Source organism: Littorina saxatilis, linkage group LG7 (assembly GCF_037325665.1).
Source record: "Littorina saxatilis isolate snail1 linkage group LG7, US_GU_Lsax_2.0, whole genome shotgun sequence".
NCBI classification, from domain to species: domain Eukaryota; kingdom Metazoa; phylum Mollusca; class Gastropoda; order Littorinimorpha; family Littorinidae; genus Littorina; species Littorina saxatilis.
In genome coordinates this window covers 7,352,602-7,379,865 of record NC_090251.1, presented here as the reverse complement: position 1 = coordinate 7,379,865, position 27,264 = coordinate 7,352,602, and the positions used below count along the sequence as shown (strand labels likewise).

The following is a 27,264-nucleotide window of genomic DNA, read 5'->3' as shown; positions in this document are numbered from 1 at the left end:
CGAAGTCAGCGGTCATTGTCCGATAGTATTACGTCTAGAGCGCGGGTCACTGCAAGAAGAATCTGTACAAACTGAAGTATCAAACCCCGTTAAAATGAGTTCGAATCGGGGTCTACTTGAACTTCAATTTTCACTCTCGGTCGAACAACACAAGGGACGCAACTCTCGACCTAACAATATTACAAGAGCCACAACTCTCGCTACTTTTGACAGCGACACTTTACTTCCGCCGCCACATTTCTGCAAAGATGCCGCCGAAGAAAAAGGTTTGCGTGGGAAAAGGGCAGACACTTTTGAGTGGCTTTGTTAAAAAAAACAAGTCGCGTAAGGCGAAAATACAATATTTAGTCAAGTAGCTGTCGAACTCACAGAATGAAACTGAACGCAATGCCATTTTTCAGCAAGACCGTATACTCGTAGCATCGTCACTCCACCGCCCGTGGCAAAGGCAGTGAAATTGACAAGAAGAGCGGGGTAGTAGTTGCGCTAAGAAGGATACCACGCTTTTCTGTACCTCTCTTTGTTTTAACTTTCTGAGCGTGTTTTTAATCCAAACATATCATATCTATATGTTTTTGGAATCAGGAACCGACAAGGAATAAGATGAAAGTGTTTTTAAATTGATTTTGACAATTTAATTTTGATAATAATTTTTATATATTTAATTTTCAGAGCTTGTTTTTAATCCAAATATAACATATTTATATGTTTTTGGAATCAGAATATGATGGAGAATAAGATGAACGTAAATTTGGATCGTTTTATACATTTTTATTTTTTTTTACAATTTTCAGATTTTTAATGACCAAAGTCATTAATTAATTTTTAAGCCACCAAGCTGAAATGCAATACCGAAGTCCGGGCTTTGTCGAAGATTACTTGACCACAATTTCAACCAATTTGGTTGAAAAATGAGGGCGTGACAGTGCCGCCTCAACTTTCACGAAAAGCCGGATATGACGTCATCAAAGACATTTATCAAAAAAATGAAAAAAACATTCAGGGATTTCATACCCAGGAACTCTCATGTCAAATTTCATAAAGATCGGTCCAGTAGTTTACTCTGAATCGCTCTACACACACACACACACACACACACACACAGACACACACACATACACCACGACCCTCGTCTCGATTCCCCCTTTATGTTAAAACATATTTAGTCAAAACTTGACTAAATGTAACAAGTCGCGTAAAGCGAAAATACAATATTTAGTCAAGTAGCTGTCGAACTCACAGAATGAAACTGAACGCAACGCAACGCAGCAAGACCGTATACTCGTAGCATCGTCACTCCACCGCCCGTGGCAAAGGCAGTGCCCGTGGAATTGACAAGAAGAGCGGGGTATTCGTTGCGCTGAGAAGGATAGCACGCTTTTCTGTACCTCTCTTCGTTTTAACTTTCTGAGCGTGTTTTTAATCCAAACATATTATATCTATATGTTTTTGGAATCAGGAACCAACAAGGAATAAGATGAAAGTGTTTTTAAATTGATTTCGAAAAAAAAATTTGATAATAATTTTTATATATTTAATTTTCAGAGCTTGTTTTTAATCCGAATATAACATATTTATATGTTTTTGGAATCAGCAAATGATGGAGAATAAGATAAACGTAAATTTGGATCGTTTTATAAATTTTTATTTTTTTTTACAATTTTCAGATTTTTAATGACCAAAGTCATTAATTAATTTTTAAGCCACCAAGCTGAAATGCAATACCGAAGTCCGGGCTTCGTCGAAGATTACTTGACCAAAATTTCAACCAATTTGGTTGAAAAATGAGGGCGTGACAGTGCCGCCTCAACTTTCACGAAAAGCCGGATATGACGTCATCAAAGACATTTATCCAAAAAATGAAAAAAACGTTCGGGGATTTCATACCCAGGAACTCTCATGTCAAATTTCATAAAGATCGGTCCAGTAGTTTAGTCTGAATCGCTCTACACACACACACACACACACAGACACACACACACACAATCAATCAATCAATCAATGAAGCTTATATCGCGCATATTCCGTGGGTACAGTTCTAGGCGCTCTGCAGTGATGCCGTGTGAGATGAAATTTTATACGGCCAGTAGATTGCAGCCATGTCGGCGCATATTTACCTTTCACGGCCTTATTCCAAGTCACACGGGTATGGTAGACAATTATTAACTGTGCCTAAGCAATTTTGCCAGGAAAGACCCTTTTGTCAATCGTGGGATCTTTAACGTGCACACCCAATGTAGTATACACGGGGGGTGGTTCGGACACCGAAGAGAGTCTGCACACAAAGTTGACTCTGTGAAATAAATTTCCGCCGAACCTGGGATCGAACTCGCGCTGACAGCGGCCAACTGAATACAAATCCAGCGCGCTACCAACTGAGCTATATCCCCTCGTTTCGATTCCCCCTCGATGTTAAAATATTTAGTCAAAACTTGACTAAATATAAAAAACTGGAAACAGAAAGGAGTAGGGAAAGGCAGCATTCTAATTCAATTAGCTGCCACGACCCAGTTTCCCTCGGCCACTGCGTATTGTTTAGGTATCATCTGTCCGAGTCTCTGATAACGCAGGGGTCAAATTAAACACCAAATAAAGTAAGAATCAAAACTTGACTAAATATAAAAAACAAGTCGCGTAAGGCGAAAATACAATATTTAGTCAAGTAGCTGTCGAACTCACAGAATGAAACTGAACGCAATGCCATTTTTCAGCAAGACCGTATACTCGTAGCATCGTCAGTCCACCGCTCATGGCAAAGGCAGTGAAATTGACAAGAAGAGCGGGGTAGTAGTTGCGCTAAGAAGGATACCACGCTTTTCTGTACCTCTCTTTGTTTTAACTTTCTGAGCGTGTTTTTAATCCAAACATATCATATCTATATGTTTTTGGAATCAGGAACCGACAAGGAATAAGATGAAAGTGTTTTTAAATTGATTTGGACAATTTAATTTTGATAATAATTTTTATATATTTAATTTTCAGAGCTTGTTTTTAATCCGAATATAACATATTTATATGTTTTTGGAATCAGAAAATGATGGAGAATAAGATAAACGTAAACTTGGATCGTTTTATAAATTTTTATTTTTTTTTACAATTTTCAGATTTTTAATGACCAAAGTCATTAATTAATTTTTAAGCCACCAAGCTGAAATGCAATACCGAAGTCCGGGCTTCGTCGAAGATTACTTGAATAAAATTTCAACCAATTTGGTTGAAAAATGAGGGCGTGACAGTGCCGCCTCAACTTTCACGAAAAGCCGGATATGACGTCATCAAAGACATTTATCAAAAAAATGAAAAAAACGTTCGGGGATTTCATACCCAGGAACTCTCATGTCAAATTTCATAAAGATCGGTCCAGTAGTTTAGTCTGAATCGCTCTACACACACACACAGACACACAGACACACGCACATACACCACGACCCTCGTTTCGATTCCCCCTCGATGTTAAAATATTTAGTCAAAACTTGACTAAATATAAAAAGGACGACACGGACAGTCAAGTTGCAGGGCCTTCGGCCCCGTCGGAGACTGAAACCTCAGAAGGTGAGCCAATAGATCTACTACAACCTCAGGAAGAGACGCAGGAAGAGACGCAAGAAACGAAAGTAGCTGTTCAAGCTCACTGAAAATGATCACGTGTGACATTCTGAAGTGTGTGAAAGATCACTTGTCACTTGTGACATTAATTCTGAAGCATAGTGTGTGTGTGTGTGTGTGTGTGTGTGTGTGTGTGTGTGTGTGTGTGTGTGTGTGTGTGTGTGTGTGTGTGTGTGAGTGTGTGTGAAAGATCACTTATGACATTCTGAAGCATGTGTCTGTGTGTGTGAAAGTAACCCTACTGAACACTGTTGCATTTAAAATATTAAAATAAATTTGGAACTGTTCGGTTTTTATTTGCCTTTATTCATATATTCTCAGTCATCTAAAAAGGTTAGGTGCCATGATTGGTTCGCTTGATCTGAATGTCCTATTGTTTTTTTGTAGTCAGGACATGATGTCCTATTAGTTTTTTGATTCAGGACATTTTGTCCTGTTGCCCTCCAGTCCTAGGAACATCATATTAGAAATAACTCATAATATAGTAAATATAAAAAAATTGAAAAAATTTGAAAAACTATTACAAATTCTATTGATAAAGTCCAAAATATTCTGTAGTCATTTCTTTTTCTTAGTAACAAACAACTTTTTTAAATTTAAGTGCATTAGTTTTTTTCCAATAGTAATGTGGTAACAACTCAGCTCTTTCTTCTTTGAAAAAATCACAGACAAATAATGGAATTCATCACCTATGTCTTGTGATACACATTTGGTGCAAATTCTTTCTGACCTCGGGATATGAAGAGAACGTTCTTTCTGTACAGGCAAATTGTTGTTTAATGTTCTAAACTTCATCATTGAAACACATTGCTGATATGGCAGGTGTGTGACATAGTCTTCACATGCAAAAATATCTTTAAACATTCGATAATTCCAAAACATATTTTTTGTTCCAATTTCTGTAAACCATTTATGGATATACTGGTCATACAAGCTTCTTTTTACTTTCTTTTTAAATCATGCGCTTGAGTATTGAACATTTTATTGAAAAGTCCAAAGGCCAGAGAGACCAATTTCATTTAAGTTTTTTTCAATAAAACATAAATAATTAGATTCAATCATCTTGTTGATATACAATTTATATGTAAAGCAATACACAATACTTGAAAATGTATTGTTATGAATAGGACTAATCAGTTTATACCAATAGCAAAGCATTCTACATTTCATATTAACATCTAGTGGATATCTTCCAAGTTCACCAAATATCATAGCATTTGGAGTTGATTTTTATATTTAGTCAAGTTTTGACTAAATGTTTTAACGTAGAGGGGGGAATCGAGACGAGGGTTGTGGTGTATGTGTGTCTGTCTGTCTGTCTGTCTGTCTGTCTGTGTGTGTGTGTAGAGCGATTCAGACCAAACTACTGGACCGATCTTTATGAAATTTGACATGAGAGTTCCTGGGAATGATATCCCCGGACATTTTTTTCTTTTTTTCGATAAATACCTTTGATGACGTCATATCCGGCTTTTTGTAAAAGTTGAGGCGGCACTGTCACACCCTCATTTTTCAATCAAATTGATTGAAATTTTGGCCAAGCAATCTTCGACGAAGGCCGGACTTCGGTATTGCATTTCAGCTTGGTGGCTTAAAAATTAATTAATGACTTTGGTCATTAAAAATCTGAAAATTGTTAAAAAAAATAAAAAATTATAAAACGATCCAAATTTACGTTCATCTTATTCTTCATCATTCCCTGATTCCAAAAACATATAAATATGTTATATTTGGATTAAAAACAAGCTCTGAAAATTAAAAATATAAAAATTATGATCACATTTTTTTTTAAATCAATTTAAAAACACTTTCATCTTATTCCTTGTCGGTTCCTGATTCCAAAAACATATAGATATGATATGTTTGGATAAAAAACACGCTCACAAAGTTAAAACGAAAAGAGGTACAGTAAAGCGTGCTATGAAGCACAGCGCAACCGCTACCACGCCAAACAGGCTCGTCACTTTCACTGCCTTTTGCACTAGCGGCGGACTACGTTCAGTTTCATTTTGTGAGTTCCACAGCTTGACTAAATGTAGTTATTTCGCCTTACGCGACTTGGTGTTTTTTTAAACGCTATTGAAGTTTAGTAGCAAGTTCACAAGAACCAAAACCCCATGCATCACTGTATCATTATCTAACTGGAGTATTACTGAAAAAAATTAAAGAAAATACATTCCAACTAATAAACGTTATAATCATTTAGAGGAATGAAAATACATGTAAAACAAATAGTACACAGCTATGGAGAATAACCCATGTGCCAAAACGTTGGTTCTGGTCCCCGCATACCTATAGTATGTGTGACAGTGTATGAGAACAAGTAGGTGTACTTACACTGAGAACAACAAGTTAAGGATATTTTTTCAGTGGTAAAGCCCAGATTTTAAACAGCAGTTTTTTGGTCAGAAATATACGTGTATTTGAAGATCAGTCTTTCTTCTGCTTAAAAATGTGTTTCTGGAATCTGAGCAATATTTGGGTATGACGTCAGATGTTCAAGACTACGCCTACCCTCAAAAATGGCGTTTTTTGACAGCATGATTCACGTTCTCATAAAAACGTATCACAATACATTTTCCGCCAGAATTCCAGATTTGTTCACATGTGACATCACGCATATCAGACTTATGGGATTTTGGTTTCCTTTTTTGGTTTCTCCATCATCAGTTATACTCACCTGTAACTTTGGACAAGTCTACTCCGGCGACCGAGGTTCATAGGATGAACAATCGCAAAGTGCACGTGCAACTCGTGGCGCAGTTCCCCTGCGCAGATCATTCGTTTCCAACATGCAATCCTCAGTAAAGTGGCCTCCGTAAACTATGTCATCGCGTAATATGCGAGATTGCAAAATCAAAAATACGTCATAAGAAAGGAGGTCACCTTTCACACTTTGTATTTGCCACTTTTACATCCACGTGGATTTTTTTTTAAAGGAGCAAGTACACTGGACGGAAAGGAATAGAGAGGAGTGGTGAACGTAGCAGGACTTGTATCAATATGTCTGTGTACATGCGAAGACATGGTGTGTGTTTTCACCACAAACCTGTGACGGGTTTTAAAACATTGTCCGGACGATTGCATACAATCCGTATACATTCCTAAAATGGTCAACAAGTGTACCCGCAGTACGTCTCGTATGTAGGCATACGATCCTAAAAGTTTCGAAGGAATCCACTGGTTTAGTCCTGTAATATAGCCCTTTTTCTCATGGTACCCCTCACAATTGAAACAAAACTCTTTTTGACCGCTCATGCGATCGACACACCACATTGATATACGACGCAATAGCTTAACGGACTTACCCTTCCAATTCTCGTTTCTGAGAGTAATGGTGACAGTAGAGATGGTGTAGAAGTCATTCAGATCAACCCACCACCAAGCACGATAATCATGTTCATCGCTGTGATAGCCGTTGTTATATTCGCGTGTGAAATTTAAAATAAAATCGTCGTTGCCATTGTTACCCCCGCAGGGCCCTGCCAAGTTCTCCAACAGGGATCTCTGAAACGATGGTTTCTTGTAGGCAACATTCGCTGTGGACACAAACGGGCAAAACATTAGAATTTCACAAAATATCCCACAAATGGCAATTAAAACATACAAGCATAACGTTGCCGTTGCCAGCCAAACAGTACTTGTAGCGGCAATCTAGTTCGCATTTCCTATGAACATGTGATTAACATTTCCCGCAATCACGATCCAGGCTGAAGACTGAGCAACTGTCTTGAAGTTCAAGGGACATTCGCTGTACTTTAATGTAGAAACCGCTGCAATGATTTTCTCAAAACTGTTCCTAAACCAAGCCAAATGAATAAATGAATTTCTAACAGCGAGCGATATGCTTCTCCCAGCTCTCCTGTATCAGGAATGCGGACTTCCGTTCGTTATGATACTTTATTTAGTTTTGATAGATACTTTTTCGTCAAAGCAGATTAAACCCGTTGGATTGAGGAAGTCAAACATATAGTCTAGCACATGCATGTAAATTCCTTGCCACACAGGGCTAAAATACTTCGCATTATATGAACAAAAACACTTTCCTTTGGAGAATGTCACCGTCTTAAAGACTAACAAACAAAGCGTTTATATTTGAAAAATAGAACTCTGTAGCTCTTGATTAAATCTATACCTCTAGGAACACACAGAGAACAAGAAAAGCAAAATAATACTTTATACGACTCCCCTTCGTCATGTCCGTTACAGTTGTGTAGGTCTTAAAAAAGGTCCCCCCCCCCCCCCCCCCCCCCCGAAAGAGAAAAAGTAGATCCAGCTTTATAAAAACATGTTCAAAAGAACTTTCACGCCCGACTGATTGACACAAACTTTATCCGTATGTGTTCTGTACGAATATTTCACATATATATATTCAAACCAACCTCCTTCCCACCGCCAACACCAGAAAAAAAGACATTTTATTTTAGTGAACAGCTCAGATCATGGGTAATTTTAACACCTTCACATTTAAATGCTTATTTTATAGCCATCCATTGAATTGAGAAGAAAACAAAGCATACTAAACTGCTAAGCATGAATCAAACAATAAGAAAATAAAAAGAACCAACAGCATCGTTTTGTATGTGTGGGTAGAAAACACGTTTTATTTACAAAACACGGCGGAAAATGGCGACAAATTTGTTGCACAGCGACAGGTCACTTTCTTCAACCAAGGCCAGTACTTTCATACATGACAAAGGAAAGCAAATGTGGCCTGAATAATAAAGTTATAGTGTTCCTTTGCGTGTCTGAGTGATAAACTGTTTTAACCAACTATCTTCTGAAACGTAATTGCACTCAGCAGATTTGTCTTCCGCTCATAACTTTCGTGTCACACGGTCTTTGCGACAAACAGATAGATCGCATTCTCGCAGAAAATCATTGACAACACAAACCAGTCATTTTTAGCATTGCATTTGGGAAGGGCTACTATTATAGTGTGTTTTAAGAAAGAAAAACATTACAGTATCGGCAGAACACGACCAAATGAGTTTTCGTGTCACAGTGTTATGGGCGTGAGATTGTGTTCTCACACTGTAGCAAACTCATTGACAACACAGACAAGTCAGTTTTAGCATAGACATTGGGAAAGGCTACTATTATAGTGTGTTTTAGGAAAGAAAAACATTATAGTATCAGCAGAACACGACCAAATCATGACAAATGAGTTTGCGTTTTGGGCGTTATGGGCGTTTTTTCACACTGCAGATCATATCTCAAAAACTACGGAGTGGATCTTTATGAAATTTGATATGGATATTTTTGACTGGATTTTCTCATAGAAGGTTTTTCCGTTTATTGATAGGACAGTTTGATGACGTCATATTTTACCGTTTGCCAAAAGGTCGAGGCAGCACTTTCACAGTTACAGTTTTTCATCAATTTGATCGAATTTCTTATCACACAATCTCAGATCTAGGCCGGATTATGGGATTGCATTTCAGTTTGGTCACTTAAAGTTTTGTTATTGAAATGTTTGTTCGAAATATGTCATTTTTTCAAATTTTTAAAAACTAATATTTGAAACAAAAAATTTATATTGGTGTATTCCCTATTGCGTCCTGTATCTAAAACTATATAGTTTTGTTGTTTTGTATTGATAATTATGCTTAAAAATGAAGAAAACCGATAAATAACCACTATCTTTATTTATGAAAAAAGACACTTAAAAACAACTTCTATCTATTCCTTACCATTTTCTGATTCCAAATATATATAGTTTCATGGTGTTTGACGTTGAAAATAGGCTAAAGCTTAACAAACTCGGATCGTTGAATGGAAATTATACTTCCAAGCTCCGTGCAGCTGACAACATGATAAAAACACGTCATTTCAAGTGTGGAACACGCTCATGACGTCATACTGAAAGGTGATGAATTATGGCTTCACCTTGCGATGTTTCATTTCAAACATGGTAACATTTTTAAAGGGGTTTCTTTCTCAGATTTCTGTTTGCCCTCTGTCTGTCTCTCTATGTCTCCGTCTGTCTGACTGATTCAATTAAATGTGTAATTACTTAGTTTTGCAAAAGTCAAACTAAGTAGGATATACCTAATTGATTCAGGTCTCTAAATTCTTATTGTAAAATTGTGAGTTTTATTCAAAACAAATTTAATTGGTGTTTTAAACTCAATAATGGGGCATGCTGTGATGAGTAGAAGAATGTGTGCTTACGAGCAGAAAAAGCCCATCAAAGTCAAGAATCGAATTTTTCTTTTTCTATTTTCACCTTGTAGCTTCATACAGACACTAAGCAACAGTGTAGTTCCACTTCCAGTGCAATATCTTGTACTTTAATTTTGACCATCTGTGTAACACTTTATTGACCCATGATCTGAGCTGTTCACTTTAACAAGAATCATTTATAAATGGAAGGACGCTAGTTCTGAGCGACGCTTAGTTCTCGAGATAGGTGTGACCAGATGACGTCATTTATACTTTCGTCATCGGAGATCTTTCGTATTTCAATCAGTGTCATTTCCCAGTTCTGTGTTCTGCGGTCGTTTAGACTGACTTGACAAGTTGAGAAAACCAATGACATTTCATTTTTGCGAAGCAACTGAATATGAAAAGAAAAGAAAGCGTGCAAAAGTATGTTTGGGTCCTGCAAGACTTTATGACCAACGATTTCTCCCTTGGAAGTAAATGAAGATGTCTGCTTTTCGTCTGCTTTGAAGGTAGGGAGATTTTATAGCGCACACGGTAAATTGCAAGTCGTATGGACAAGAATGTTGTTATTCTTCTTTCTTCGAAGTACCATAGATTTGTTCTTGGCCATATGTTCGACCTGTGCATCGTTATATTATGGGAAAAACACGTTTGAACGCAAATTCGCAAAGTAATTTTGATCATTTGCTCCGGAACTGCAACGTCGATTTGCCCAAACAAAAAATTCTGGCTCAATATGCGGGAACATGCTGGTAGTGTCATATTTTTTAAATGGGTGTGGAAGAACTGCTCATAATTAACATAGCACTCCGGCCCTGTTCTTGTTTTCGTCACACCCAAAACCGTTATTTGTTTTGGGCGACGCAGCATTACATAATGATTACTCATTTTCTTTCCCAAATAACAAATTGCTTTTGGCAAACCCAGACAAAATATGAATAGTCAGACACTTGAGTGACCTCATTTTTGACACTATGACATCATAAACATGATTTCATAACCAAGAGTTTGGCAAAGAGGTTAACCAAATCAAACAAATGACATCATAGCAAAATGAGGTCAAGACGTATATATCCTTGATAGCTCAGTGGATATTTTCAGTGGTGAAAATCTTTTCCAGCAAACATTTTCATGCTGGGACTCTAAAAATTAATGTGATGAAAACAAATTTGGGTCATGTCTGCGGATCACCAACATCTACAATTACCTGAAATGTGAAGGCTTTTGCTCTCACAGTAAAGGAGAAAACATCTCTGTAAATCTTTTACAAACATGACCCCGCTGTGACCCAAATATTTCACGGAGGTCAACCAAACTAGGTCACGTCGGTAGAATATCAATTAAACCCTTGAAGTGTTCAAAGCTACAGGTTCAAAAATGCCCGAGATACCCCCAATGTTAAGTTATCATGAATCGCACATGACCCCCTGTGAATCCAAAACTTGACGAGGGTTAATCAAACTTACGTCAAGTTGGTAGATTAGCAAAATCTAGATGTGTGCATAGTATCAAAGCTCTAGCTTCAAAAACACCAGAGATAACCTCAATGTTAAGTTTTTATGAAACGAACATGACCCCGATGTGACCCCCAAATTTGACGAGGGTCAACCAAATTGGGGTCACTTCGTGAAATCATCAAACTCTAAAAATCTGCAGAGTTTCAGAGAGCTAGCTTTAAAAACTTTCGAGATAACCTCAAAGTTAAGTTTTTTGTCCACGGCCGGACGGCCGGCCATACAACCGGACATATGAATCCTAAAGGCCAAGATACACGATCGGTTTCGCACGTACGTTTGAGGCGGACGGGTCAGACCTGGCCGTCTCAGAGGAACGGAACGCTTGCCACACCTTGCTCCTGAGACGTACGAGGTGAAGGTTGGTTTACCCATTATGGTGCGAATATCAAAGACGTGAGAGGAGAAGGCTAAAATAATCAGAGGTTATGTTGACCGACATCAGACCGTGCTTGGCGCGACGACAATGGACGTTCTGTACTTTGTCTGAAGAAAAATGAAAATGAGTACAACGTGTTCTTGAGGTTAGAACCGCTTCATTTTGATTATCTCCTGGAAGCAACAAAAGCACCACGACAGACACCGTGATGAAGGCAAGCAACTCAACTTCTGAACGACTGATGGTCACTCATCGGTTTCCTGCTTTACACTAGGGCCTACGTCTTTGTATGTTTCTTTGCGTCTTGGATCTGTGTCATGTGTGCCCTTTGCTCAAACCTAGATTTCTAGATTTGCATTGTGATAAAAAATCTAAAAAATCGTAGTATTCGAGAATCTCAAGTTTAATTAAAAGCTTAATCTCGAACATAGTTTAACAACTTGAAGGGGGTCCTGATTTGGCCTATATGGTCCGCTGGACCCAAAAAGCAACAATTAACTAACTAACTAACAACTTGAATTTCCACTAAACCAGGAACGGGAAGCTTGTTTTAAGAGTGATCCCTTTTTTCCGCTGTATACAACTGACACATCAGGTATTCGGGGGAGTATGACTCCGAACCCCCCTAGAAAAAAAAGGATTGCCTCTTTTTCATCACAAGAGAGTCCCACCCCTGTTTGATGCTGAACTGACCGCCATTTGCAAAGTGGGTGTCGACTGAAAGACGTGCACTCATTGGCTGGAGGATGATTGCCATCCGTTTGGAATAGATCCAGCTGTATTTCGAACGGACGGGCCGAGGCGGATGCTATCAAGCGTGTGTGACGTACGGTTCGGATGCCACACCGTCGGTTTGTGGTCAGTTTCAGGCGGTATTAAGTTATAACTACATGTACCTATCCTCCCTTACTCCAGGTTGTTCGGCTTCACGCTTACTCACCCTGCAGGACAATGATAGACATACATTTGTCGCTAGATTTTGAGCTCTCCCTTTTTTCATCAAAAAGTTCTTCCTATGTTCCTACACAATGGAAATTCCAGGACTACCAGTTGCGTTAGAGTCAGTTCTGCAGACTCTGGCCACGAAGTGCTCCCTGTCTTCATGGGACGTGCATGGTAAAGGAAAAACGACGACACTCGTCTTGAGATGGAATAGTGACTCAGCATCCACCATTGAAAAGCCTGAACCAGTCACCTTTGCACGCTACCGACACAAGTCACCGAGCGAACTCAGGCGTGACGTGCAGCGTACGGCGACAAGACAACACCAGGTCAAAGGTCAGTCGCACGAAGTAAACAAAGTGTTGAATGAAACGCTGAGTCCGGTGTTGTGGAAAATGTGTTTGAAACTCCACCCAACCATACGGCTCAGCGCCCTGATGACAACAGCACCGTCAAATAAATACAAGAACCTCCTGATTCTGTCATGGAACAAGACCATGATACAGACAACACGTTGTGTGACACCAGGGACACACCATTAGAGGCCGACGAGTTCTTAGACTATTGGCAAGATCGGAGCGATGCGGTTTCGCATTATTTGTCATCGCACGAACCAAAGGAAAGAGGGGCAGTCTTAGATGGTGCCGTGACACCTGTTGTAAGAAAAGTTGTCCTTGATCATCGCTATGGTGTTTCAGTATGGACTGAGAGAAGGTGTTGTTGAAAACTGGTTCTATTTTACTGAAGAAACGGAAGAAACTGATCGCCGATACAGCAATACCCTGAGCTGTTTAAGACGATGGTGTGATGTTGACCCGATTAGGTACGCCGATCAAATAGACAGCAACACATCGAGGCGTGTTGCCATGTCATGCTAGACTGCAGTGACTCTCAGTGGCGGTGAGCCGGCCACGCCTACACGCTTGACGCTGCTGACGGACACGGACTTCACGTGCCACCAAGAACACTGACTTTTCTTCGCTGACCCAGATCTCTACACTACACGTGTTGTTGAACTTTTCCCATCTGTGCTTTAGTGGAAAGATATTAAAAAAAAACCACTCTGTTGCCAAACAATCGGACTATGAACAATAACATTGCACACCATGCTATTCGACTCACGGTACACATGTTATCACGGGCGGGGACGTAGCTCAGTTGGTAGCGCGCTGGCTTTTGTAGCCAGTTGGTCGTTATCAGCGTGGGTTCGATCCCCACGTTCGGCGAGAGATTTATTTCTCGGAGTCAACTTTGTACAGACTCTCTTCGGTGTCCGAACACCCCCGTGTGCACACATGCGCACGAAAAAAAGATCCCACGTTCACAGCGAAATTCTCAGGGCTTGGAAAACACGAAGACACGCATGCATCATCTCTCGTCTCCGATTATCATGATCGTATTTCGATACTTTGACGAGACAAACCCAATGCTGGTGTGTCGAAGAAGACAGCCACAGCGGGCTTGCTCGAATCAAAGTATCACACCATATCTTCAACGTATTACCAATACCTGTCCCAATATAGAGGACGTTAAACCCTAATAGTCAGCCAGCCATGTTATCATTGTCCCGTCGCGTTTCTTTGAAGTGTTGTGTCTCATTATTACATCTCTTTTTTGTCGTGTTTATTGCAATTTAAAAAAAAATAGAATTCATGTAACCCTAGGTTTTAAAAAAATAAATATTGACTTGACTTTGCAACATTAAACTCGGTAATGTTCTAAATGGATAGGCGATCGAAGCTGGAGAGAAAGACACAGGGGATCTGGACAGAGAACTGCGACAAGCACTGTCCCTCGAAGCACACCGTAAACAAGAAATTACTTACCCAGGTTGTGTCTCTTCCGGGGCGAACGGCAACGTGGGCAGACACAATCCCACTTTTCATACGACTTGTCAATCTCTGAAGAAAAACGGGGAAAAGACACCCAAAGTCAAATGGTAGCGAGCAAACCTGTGACCCTTTTCTCGGCAAGGTGCAATTCGGCGTCAAGGTATTCAGCAACCCCAAGTAACATTGTTAGCGTTTGTTAACCCGTGATTTGTAAAAATGTAAAACATTTTACAAATGTTTGACAAATGCCGTAAATGCGCCCGATATTTTCTTGTCATCTCCAAAGTCAAGGGATCTATTACTATTAGATTCTTTTGATTTTTTTTTCATTACTAGATTGTCCCATCGCTGGGAAATTTGGGTCGCTTCCTCCAAGTGGAAAGCTAGCAGCAACAAAGTCGCGCTACCCCAAAGTCAAGGGATCTATTAGATTTTTGGGATTTTTTTTCATTTCTGTATTGTCCCATCGCTGGGAAATTCGGGTCGCTTCCTCCCAGTGGAAAGCGAGCAGCAACAGAGTCGCGCGACCCCAAAGTCAAGGAATCTATTAGATTTTTTGATTTTTTTCATTTTTGTATTGTCCCATCGCTGGGAAATTTGGGTCGCTTCCTCCCAGTGGAAAGCGAGCAGCAACAGAGTCGCGCTACCCCAAAGTAAAGGGATCTATTAGATTTTTTGGATTTTTTTTCATTTCTGTTTTGTCCCATCCCTGGGAAATTCGGGTCGCTTCCTCCCAGTGGAAAGCGAGCATCAACAGAGTCGCGCGACCCCAAAGTCAAGGGATCTATTAGATTTTTTCACACTTTTTTCACTACTTTATTGTCCAATCGCTGGAAAATTCGGGTTGCTTCCTCCCAGTGGAAAGCGAGCAGCAACATAGTCGCGCTACCCCAAAAGTCAAGGGATCTATTAGATTTTGTTATTCATTTCATTTCTTTATTGTCCCATCGCTGAGAAATTCGTGTCGCTTCACCCCTATGGAAAGCTAGCAGCAACAGAGTTGCGCGACCCCAAAGTCAAGGGATCTATTTGAATTTTTTTATTTTTTTCATTTCTGTATTTTCCCATCGCTGAGAAATTTGGGTCGCTTCCTCCCAGTGGAAAGCGAGCAGCAACATAGTCGCGCGACCCCAAACTCAAGGGATCTATTAGATTTTGTTATTCATTTCATTTCTTTATTGTCCCATCGCTGAGAAATTCGTGTCGCTTCCCCCCTATGGAAAGCTAGCAGCAACAGAGTTGCGCTACCCCAAAGTCAATTGATCTATTAGATTTGTTTACACTTTTTTCATTACTTTATTGTCCAATTGCTGGAAAATTCGGGTCGCTTCCTCCCAGTGGAAAGCTAGCAGCAACAGAGTCGCGCTTCCCAGGTGTATTCGTGTTTTGGTGTAATCAGCCACCTGCACTTATGGCAGAATGACCGACGCCTTTTACGTGCCACAGTGGTGACACGGGGGTGGAACATGAATTCGAACCTGCAACCCTACAATCACAAGTCCAGTGCTCTACCAACTGAGCTACCCCCCCCCCCCCCCCCCCCCAACTGGCAGGCTGGATTTGTTTTCTTTTTTTATGCTAAAAATCGTAATATTTTACCTATCCGGCCCGAAACAACCCCCACCACCCCGCATAGAGGCTCAAAACAGCAAATCTATACATCTATCTATCTATACATATAAATAAAAGAGAGTGTCTGTCTGTCTGTGTGTGTGTGTGTGTGTGTCTGTCTGTCTGTGGTCGCCATACCTCAGAGATGGCAAAAGATAAGCACAAGATATTTTGCACGCACACTGCCCTGGACCCACAAATGTGCACCTGGGTTTTAGTTTCTCCAGACATTGTTTCCTTCCTCGGATAATTACCCTCCCCATCTATCAATACAGTCTATATAGTGCAAGGGAGGTAAGCCATGCTTTGTCACCCACGGAAGGGAGGTAACTCTCATCAAACCAGTATACCGTGTCATTCTCAAGGGCTACCCCCCGCCCGCTATCATCCCGCCGCCCCCCCCCCCCCACACACACACACACACACACACACACACACACACTAACCCTGCCCCCTCTCCCTGCCTTCCAGATCATCGCGAATAATGTTTACGAAACGATCGCCTCAGTGAAAGATCACGAGAATTTACAGATTTCTCTCCCCTGTTCAAAAAGGTATGACGCGCTCACTCATGAGGTATGCGTGCTTTGATCAGACGGTAACTTCAGTGGGTGTGAGAAGGGGTAAACAAATCACGAAGAACACGTTGAACCAAATAAAAACTTGCCTTGCCTATACATCCAAATGTATGAGCTCACACTGTCATTTTTCTTATCCACATTCGTCATTGGAATAAGATTCGAGAGGTTTCTGAGAGAGGGGAGAGCAGAAACACCCGGGCGAAGCCGGGCCTGACTGCTAGTACTAACAATAATAAAAGGCATGTATTACTTTGTGGAATGCGATATTTTTACATTTTTACAAATCGCGGTTTTATGTTCGACGTGATTTGTAAAATGTTTATATATTTTTACAAATCACGGGTTAACAGCATTCCGTATCTGACAAACGCCACCTCCCTTGAAATAATACACAGAGAAAAGTGTCTACTAAACTTAAATGGAAGTAAATCAAAATAATCAGCTATGTCTTTTTCATCACCAACTTTACATGTGAGCAGATTCACAGAATGCTCGTTCCATTCCCTTCACACTTTAAGGGATAGTTGTGTGTAATCGATGACACAAAATGTTTAAACAAGAGGCGAAGCCATCAAGGCTCACGTAAGAAATCGACAAACAGTAACACAAACTCAATCACTCCGTCACACACACACACACACACACACACAGAAAGAGCATAGGTGAAACTGTGCAAGAAAGCGAGACACTAGATCTAGATCTGTCTGTCTTAGTCAGGTCGTCATTTCCCGATTTTGACCTTAACCCCTCAAAAAATACATCGGAGAATGTTTTGAGTGTTTTGAACTCTGTGATGTCTGTAGATTACAGATCCGACGGATGACATTCTGTCATCCTTGGGCATTTTGATGTATTCAAGATGGCGGACAAGATGGATTCCAGACTGCAAAATAGTCGAAACTGCATGCTATAAACTAGCGGAACTGTATTTATTTATGTTTTCCGGGAGATAAAACGGGAGTTAATATGCATAACAACAGTTACATGATTAGCAGACACTATAACCCGAATGGCTGGTCTGTTGAGGGACCGTTAAAACTGGTTGACGGAGCAGGATGATATAGTTAGTTTTAGCAAAATATTTTTTCAGTTACAGCTAATGGTTTAAGCTTATATGTGTTGTGGGCTTTGATTACTGTTGCACTTTGCTTGACCTTCATCGCATTTCAAGGTCATATGAATGTCAAATGTTTATTCATGATAAAGGATTATACTATTTTTGAAGATAAAATGACGAAATGTGTTCATCTTCTTAAAACTTGCCATGAATAAAAACGTTCACCAACACTGAAGGTCACACGTTTTCAAGGTCAAACAATTTCAAGGTCATATATTTTAATGTCTGCAAAACCATCACTTAGCACGTGCATCACAAAGATCACTGTCAAGAAGACGAAGCTGAGATTGTATGGCCATGTAACAAGAACAGGCGGGCTCTCCAAGACCATCTTACAGGGTATGGTGCGCGGAAAGAGAAGATAGAGAAGACAAATGAACAGAGGGACAGATATCATTACAGAGTGGATTGGGAAATGTTTTGCAACTTCCCAAAAATTGCTCACAGCCGCCAGAGGTGGAGACAGCTTATGAAGCGCTCGTCGTTGAAGTGACCCTACCATCCTGGTGGGTTCCAGAATCAATGAGTGACTTGGTCGGTGAGCAAGCAGACAACAACTTAATCCTGGAAAAGTGGCTGTAATACCCAGCATTACTTAAAGTTATCGTGTGCTCTTTTTTTAAGAAGATCTAGTCAAGTGAGGAATGTATACATCAGACGAAAGGCCTTGTAAGGTGTCACAGCGCCAAGCGATTCGGCATATGAAATCCCTTTTGACACCATATATACACAGTGTTGTGTCAGTTAGTGACGCCCCGAGGGGGTGTATTAGGCGTCATGTCAAGAGGCTAAACCTGATGTACCATGTATCACATACAAAAGACCTCTATCTCATAACGTAAAGGTCATGGCGACGAACCAGGGATACTGGTTAGTATGCACTTTACCTCGCCGATGACCACACAGGATGATGTGTAGTTTACCACTCCAGATGACCAGGCGGGATGACCACGCTGGTTTACCACACAAGATGACATGGTCATGCAGTGAGTTTCCAGCTTGAGGGCAGCCACCATCGATCCTTTTTTCAATTGCCGAAATGGTAGCGGATGACTATGCCTGATGACCAATAAATGACCACGCCCGATGATTACGCAGGATGTCATGTAGATTACCAGTACGGGTGACCGGTGAGAATTGCCAGTGCGGATGACCAGTGTGGATGACCTGTGCAAATGACCATGAAGGATGACCAGTGCAGATGACCAGTGCGGATTATCGGTGCGGATGTCCAGTGCAGATGATCATGAAAAATGACCAGTGCGGATGACGAGTGCGGATGACGAGTGCGGATGATTAGTGCGGATGACCAGTGCAGATTATCATGAACGATGACTAGTGCAGATGACCAGTGCAGATGATCATGAAGGATGACCTTTGCGAATGACCAGTGCAGATTATCATGAAGGATGACCTGTGCGGATGACCAGTGCAGATGATCATGAAGGATGAATAGTGCGGATGACCGATGCGGATGATCACAAAAGGATGACCAGTGCGGATGACCGCAAAGGATGACCAGTGTGGATGACCGATCCAGATGACCAGTGCGGGTGACCAGTGAAGGTGACTGTTGCACATGCCCAGTGCGGATGACTACGATGGATGACCAGTGCGGATTTGTGCAATTTCCAAGGAGTAGACATCGACATATAAAGATGGCACACGCACATTGACCGACTGCGCAACCACAGCATGCTGTTGCACATGGTAAATTTCTCCACAGCCACACTTCAAAATTAGCATGACTTCAGTTGGTGTAGGTTCTACTCCAGGCGGTTTTCTGCCCATCCTACAACCACCCGAAGTCAACTGGATCAAGATTTGGAAGATCCCCGTAGAATTGCAATACAGCCCTTTTCAGATGGACGTTCAGCAATGGGCTGATGTGGGCGGTAGTTTTTGATTTATGTGGACTGGTGCTTGGAGGTTCTAGCTAGCCAGGTTTCATATCTCTCACGTGATATGTTATTTGAGATTTTGCACCTGTAGCACTCGCTTACAAACTGCGACATTTGCTGAAAGACTTCACCGATTTTCACGCATGGATCCCGGCTTCTGCAGAGAAATCAAGCACTCCTACGAACACACTGGTTAATGAACAGCTGTCACCAGATGGCATACGCTTCCATCTAAAATAGCTCTATCGTCTGGTAAACAATCAAATCGGAGAAAACTAGTCTCTCACGATGTTCTTTGATCATCGCCCGCCATTTTGTAAGATCAATTTACAAGTTTTATCTTCGACAGTGAAACCTGTGCTTTGGAACACCATACGCACTAATCGCAAGTCCACGAATAACACAGGTTTCACATCTTCTCAGCCTGGATGTAATTCCATACACACTCATGTGCAAATTGTTTCCATTTAGCAGAATGAAACACGTCAAATGCCTTTGTTTTTGTCTTGGAAGAGGAGCTCAAGTACGGACACGGACAACACTACAGGCCATACTGTACGTGTCGTCATATTACTCATTACGTTTTCCCGACGTCATGAAGTTATGACGCCATTCTAGCCCTTTTTTCTATGGAATGCCTTTTGTATCTTAACAAACAAATCAACATTTGCTAATTTTCGTATAATTAATTTTGTCTCAATTTGCCCAAGGATTTAAAGATGTCATCCTGCGGATTTGTAAACTTCAGGAGTTAAACTACCCAAAACCATTAAAACATTTTCCGAGGTATTTTTCAAGGGGTTATTGCCCTGCCGTAAGGACTATCTGCATGTAGCCTACTTACAAGGACACGACTGCCAACTAGTCTCGGCGCGCTCAAAATAATAATGACCGAGACTGTCAGTACTTCCTTCGCGTGACGTCTAACCCTCTTACGTCATAATGTGACGTCAATGTAATGTGACGTCTTCAAATGTTAGAGTTTCTACCACAGACATACACACGCACAGACGTACGCACGCACGCACGCACGCACGCACGCACAGACAGACAAAGTTACGATCGCATAGGCTACACTTACGTGAGCCAAAAAACGAAAACAAAAAAACGAAAAGGAATATAACACGACCCCGCTGTGACCCCAACATTAAACGATGATCAACCAAACGGGGATCATGTCGGGAGATCATCAAACCATTACAGATTCAATGTTTTAGCTTCAATTTCAAATGTATCCGAGATAACCTGAAACGTTAAGGTCGTTTTTGCTTTCTCACAACTAAAGCTCACCAATTACTCAGGATAGTCAAACATTATATACACACACATTAACAAAATCTTAATATCCGTGACCGTCTGCGAGTTGATCGTTTGCTAGGCGTTGCAATTTCAGGTGTCGAGAATATGGCCCGAGTTTTCAGTACCTAACTCCGCCAAGGACGGTCCCAAGCCCGGCTGAAAAAGGAGGAGGGTTGGGCGTGGGGTTAGCACCCCCTCCTTGTAAAAAAGACTTCGCTACAGAAACGTCAACAACAGAAGGAATTTGTTGGCGGCCCATACCCTGACAGGAGTGACGGGCATTGAGTTGAGTGAGTTGAGTTTTCAGTACCTGCACGAGTGACGTAATAGCTACACGAACAGGTACACGTCTTGGCTGCACATAGTGCCCCTAGACCGTTGTAATATAACTGAAAGTCAATACCGTTATTGAAAATTCAAAAACAGATAGACTGCCAATACCGTTATTGCCGTAAGTCTGGGGGTCCATTACATTCACGATCTTCTAACCACACACGGACGATATAATTAATAAAAGTCAAAACAGTAATGGCCGTCACGCATGGATCTCATATTACATTCTGACTCATTATCATCTAAACGCACACAGACACTATTACTAACAGACTGAGACACTAACATTACTGGCGTAAGTCTGAAATCGCGACACTCACGATCTGGTCTACAAACAGAGAGACAAACAAACAATACCGGTATCGCCGTAAATCGCTTGCCGCATCTTCCTCTGTGCGAGCTCATCAGAGTGCTCCCAGCTCCGCTTCGTCACTCCACGCCTCTCTGCCTCGTCGTCACGCCGCGCGCTTGACACGTTGAGATGCATTGTCTTCAACTGCTCCATCCGCTCGTTGTGATTCATCGTCTTCAACCACTCCATCCGCTGCCTAGCGTCTTCTTTGCGCCGAGCTGTAGTCGTGCTGTCACGAGCGGCGTCTTCCCAGTGGTGTTGCTTCGTCACCTCTCTTGTCGCCTCGGCCTCAAGTGCTGGACGCGATGTGGTCAGTGCTTTTTGTGGTGTGGTGTCAGACCAGCTTCTCTTTTCTCCCGTGTCTCTACCATCTGATGTCATGGAAGATTTGTCAGACGGGTTGCCCGACCAACTTCTCTCTTCTCCCGTGCCATTGTCATCTGATGTCATGTCAGACAGCTTACCCGCACTGCCTCTCTCTTCTTCCGTGTCTCTGACACCTGGTGTCACGGAAGATTTGTCAAACAGGTTGCCCGACCAGTCTTCCAGTCTATGGTCAGTGAGAGCAGCGGGATTAGGTGTCTCAGGCGCGTTACTTGAATCGCTGTGGTGTTGAGCTGGCGGATAGAGCAATGTGGTGTTGGTGGTGGAGTTGCCCGTGTTGTGGTGTTGAGCTGGCGGATAGAGCAATGTGGTGTTGGTGGTGTTGTTGCCTGTGTCGTGGTGTTGAGCTGGCGGATAGAGCAATGTGGTGTTGGTGGTGGTGTTGCCTGTGTCGTGGGACCATCTTTTGTCATCCTCTTCAACAGCCATGCCGGGTGGTCGTCTGCTCCATTCATCCTTGACTGTGACGGCTGCATTTCGCATAGGGGTGACCTCAGTTCCCTGTCCACGTAGCTCGGCTTTTGTCATATTTTGCTCTCCTCTGTCGGTTCCTGAAATTATCAAAAGAAAGAAGCAAGCCATGCTGTATACGCCGAACATGTTTAATTTCTTGACAAGACAAAGAAAAGAAAAGACAAGTTGATCCCTACTGCTGTAACAATTTGGAATGATAAGGAATCGGTCAGTCTACTCAATCTTGTGTTTTGTTCTTCAAGTCCTTTTCCCTCGACCTGCAAGTACGTAGTGTTTCTGCTGTGGGCAGTTACAGACAAATGGATGTCCTCTTCTTGCTCATCCTCTTACTCCCCATACTCATCGTCGTCGTCGTCGTCATCATAATCGCCGTCGGCATCATCATTGTCAAATCATCATCATCATCATCATCATCATCATCATCATCATCATCATCATAGCTTACACAACTAGCATACGCGTCGTGATCATTATCACAGGGAAACAAAGTGCGAAATGTATTGACTGGATCGTTGCAGTGTCCAAGGGAAAGTAAACGGGGAGCAACATGCTGGAAAGGAACAGAAAAACAAAGTCCTTCCACGATTCTTTACTTACCAACACTGACAACGTGTAGAGCTTTCAGCATTGCCAACAGAACTAAAATCGACACCGGGCGACCCATGTCAATCTCTGTTGCAGTTAAGCACTCTAGGGCTGAAAATCAGTTATCATCGCTGTTGATGCTTCGGCGCACTGCTCCGTGTACAAGCAACGAAGTAGACCACTGGGAAAGACTGCAGATAAAGCAGAGCTTGGCATTGAAGTCGACAAAAGGGAAACACGTTCAGTGCAGCGTGTGGCCGACTTCCATGATGTTTGTCACAGACACAAAATTACGTAATAAGAAGTTGAAGAGAATCATGACGTCATCATATGTCACCCTGGTTGCATAGTTTCGGCCAGCCTTGAAGTCCCAAGTTAGCAGTGGCAGTGGCCAGTGCCAGTGGTCTTCAGTCTCGGTCGTGTGTGTGGTTTGCGCAGTGAACCAAAACAAAGAACGGTTTTGGGTGTGACGAAAAAAAGAACAGGGCCGGAGTGCTATGTTCATTATGAGCAGTTCTTCCACAACCATTTAAAAAATATGACACTACCAGCATGTTTCCGCATATTGAGCCAGAATGTTTTGTGTTGGCAAATCGACGTTGCAGTTCCGGAGCAAATGATCTAGGTATGTTACAAAGTGCGCACGCGCGCAGCTCAAATTTTGACGTCATTGAATATGGCCCCCCATTTTCTGATCACTCACACTGGCTCAGTTTTGGGGTCCTCTTTTCTATTCTTTTCCAAATTTACATCACATGGGCACCCTGTCGAAGACGTAGAGCACATTCTTGACTTTAAGACTGAGAAAGATGGCGAGTCCAACACTGTCGAGCTCGCCGGCCAGAATATCGGGCGAAGAAGACACACAAGAGGTACTTTTATAAAACAATTTATAGCCTTTGAACTCTTATGAGACCCCTCTGAACAGTTAGTTTGACCATTTTCCTGCTGTTTCCCAAAGTTTCAAGTCGATAAAGCGATGCGAAGTACCTTTTAACAGATGCGCCGCTTTGCGCCCGGATTGTCACCATCCAACATGGCGGTCGGTAAAGTTCGTCTGCTCTCAGTTTCATACTAACTTACTAAAAAAAAAAAAAAAAATAAAAAAATTTTTGTTGTTGTTATAGTTGTTTAATAGAGCTCTGAACCTTTCTTTTGATACCAAATTGAACAATATTGATAAACAAATGTGTGGGTTACAGTTAATTTTAGCTGAAAAATGTCAAAAATGGTTTCAATTTATCCTCTTTGCCTCTATTACGAATTTTATTACTTTAAAAATTCATAACTCGGGTTACACTTATCCAATCTCAAAGTTATATATACCATTGGAATGCTGATTTTCTGCTCTTTCAAGTGATATAGATCAAAATGTTAAATGAAGATTTTGATTTTTTTTTGTAACATACCTAAATGATCAAAATTTCTTTGCGAATTTATGTTCAAACGTGTTTTTCCCATAATATAACAATGCACAGCTCGAAAATATGGTCAAGAACAAATCTATGGTACTTCGAAGAATGAAGAATAACAACATTCTTGTCCAACACGACTTGCAATTTACCGTGTGTGCTGTAAAATCTCCCTACCTTCAAAGCAGACGAAAAGCAGACATCTTCATTTTCTTCCAAGGAAGAAATCGTTGGTCATAAAGTCTTGCAGGACCCAAACATAGGAAGGACCCCTAATATATGGACCGCTTTTTGTTTATTGCTGATAACTATAGCTTGTTTTCGTGCAAAGAAGTTTCATTTTGTGTTTGGTAGTCCTTCTTTCTTAGGTTAACCGTTAGGCCTAATTACAGTAAAATAGCTTTGATACACATTCAGCAAAAATTAGATACAGAAAAAATCACAAAGGGTCCATATTAGGAGCCTTGGCGCCTAATATGGACCAGTGAAGTGGTCTTCACGAATCACTGTAAAAAGCCCCCTATAATTATTTCAAAATAACATGATACAACTTAGTGTACAAGTCAGCCTAATTAAAATATGCTCTAAATTTATCTGTTTCGGGTTGATGAGAGCATTATTTGAAGCACACCAGGAAACTAAAGAAGCTTATCAAAAACAGAGTGAAAATAAGTGAAATTATCAACTTCCACGAAAAGAAGACTTTTCGTTGCATTTTTTTTAAATCTCGAGGGCTAGTTATAGGTTATTACCAACAAGCTTCTTAATGAATTAATGAAAATAGCCTTTAGCTTTTATTTTCTTCGATTTGTTAAAGGTGGTCCATATTAGGGGACTCGCACATACTTTGAGATTTTGCTATTATTTTTTGTTTGCAGTAGAAACTCGGGGTCAACACTGCTAAAATGTAACAAATACGGTATTAGCTGTCATATATAGCCATTTCTGTTTGATAAAAGCTTTGGCTGTAGACAGAAACGAGTCCGTTTTAGGCGGCAAATTTAGAGTGAACGCTGCCAAAAGTGAAAAAAGAGAAAAAGCCTAACGGTTTTGAGATTTGTGTTTCTGCAACTGTTTTGACATGTGCAAGTTATTCAAAGAGGGTGAATACAGCGAATAAAACTTTTTTGAGCGCTCTAGCGCGCGCCGTTAGTTGGTGGTGGTCCATATTAGGAGCCGGTCCATATTAGGAGCCCTTCCCCTACTTCTGCACGCTTTCTTTTCTTTTCATATTCAGTTGCTTCGCAAAAAATGAAATGTCATTGGTTTTCTCAACTTGTCAAGTCAGTCAAAACGACCGCAGAAATAAAAACTTGACTAAATATAAAAAGAGAACTGGAAAATGACACTGATTGAAATAGGAAAGATCTTCGATGACGAAAGTATAAATGACGTCATGTGGTCACACCTATCTCAAGAACTAAGCGTCGCTCAGAACCAGCGCCCTTTTATTATAACATAGTGTGCAGGTTTGATGACGTGTTGCCGAGGGTGGCCAGTCATCATTACGTCCGTACTTTACTGACTTCATTTGCTTCTCTTAGACCATTAGCACGATAGTCCAATCATTTTTAATTTGTTATTTTAAATTAAATGTTCACTGTTTTAGATTGAGAAGGGAGTAGGGGAGGGTTGCCTAATATGGACCACTTCCTAATAATTATGGTCCACCTCCTGTTCTGACAAACTATAGCGCTCAAATAAATTTCATTCGGTGTTTTTGGCCTCTTTGGAAAACGTGATACAATTGCAGAAACACAAACCTCAAAACCGTTAGGCTTTTTCTCTTTGTTATAATTTTGGCAGCTTTTAATCTACATTTGACGCTTTAAGCCATTTCCCGGTGTGGGAGACGTTCCATGCGTAAAAAGCTCTGAGGCGGTTAGTGCTCCAGCTCTGAGGGGCCATTTTTTCGTAGTCGGCTCAGATCGATCGCAACTGTAGGTGTCTAAGGCAGAGTTCCACTATACTTGTTGGTTTGTAACGTTAACAAATGAATTGGGTATTACTAAATGTAGGCAACTAGATGCTACAATAAATATATATCGCAATAATTGATCATGTATGTCGAAAAGTGGAGATTTGTGTGCATTGTCGTGGTTATGCTCGATACAGACTAACACAGACCATCAAAACCCTAATAGAGAGCTGAAGCGATGCAAAAGCAATGTATTGGCGTCAAAAGTTTTTTTCAGATTGCTCCTAGATTTCTCTCCAAATTAATTAACTCGTTTAATCGATGTGCCAGCTCTGAGCAATAGTGAAATGGGCGGAGCATAGGTTTGTTCCAGCTCTGATGCAATTCGCAAAAGGCCCGTATAGATGAAATATGTACTCCTGCTGAAAGAATAGCATTTATCTAATACTTCCTATCAGTGGATGGTATCAAAGTGGTGAAATCTGCATGTTATGCAGAGAAAATAACGAAATGTTCCAGCTCGGAGGTGTTTGATCGGCAAAATGTTCTAGCTCTGAGCAAATGTTGAAATGTTCCGACTCTGAGCATTTTGTATTGACTGCTCTGTAACTGAAGATTATGAAAGATGTAAACGAAAAATCAACATAGAACATTTAATATCTTGCGTAATGATGTATTCCTTGATTGTTAATGTACTGCATTGCTGTTTTAGAACAATTTCCAATCATTCTTTATGTAGAGGTTACATGCCGAGTCTCAGTGATTATTAAAAATAATGGTCGAAGTTAGCGGATCATGAAAAATGCGAGCTTCAGCGAGCTTTTTCATGACCGCGAACTGAGACCATTATTTTTAA

General features: G+C 41.0%; 1 protein-coding gene across 1 annotated transcript in view; it reads right to left on the bottom strand.

Annotated features, from left to right (window-relative positions):
- The window catches only part of LOC138970599 (uncharacterized), a 142,719-nt gene extending 119,371 nt beyond the window's left edge, over positions 1-23,348 (bottom strand). Inside the window, exons 1-4 of the mRNA XM_070343064.1 lie at positions 23,091-23,348; positions 21,641-22,570; positions 14,436-14,510; positions 6,915-7,145 (exon numbers count right to left, since the gene is read on the bottom strand). Of these exons, the coding sequence (XP_070199165.1) occupies positions 6,915-7,145; positions 14,436-14,510; positions 21,641-22,570; positions 23,091-23,157 (1,303 nt within the window). The 5' untranslated portion in view covers positions 23,158-23,348. The remainder of the gene's footprint in view (positions 1-6,914; positions 7,146-14,435; positions 14,511-21,640; positions 22,571-23,090) is intronic.
- Between the last annotated feature and the right edge of the window lie 3,916 nt (positions 23,349-27,264).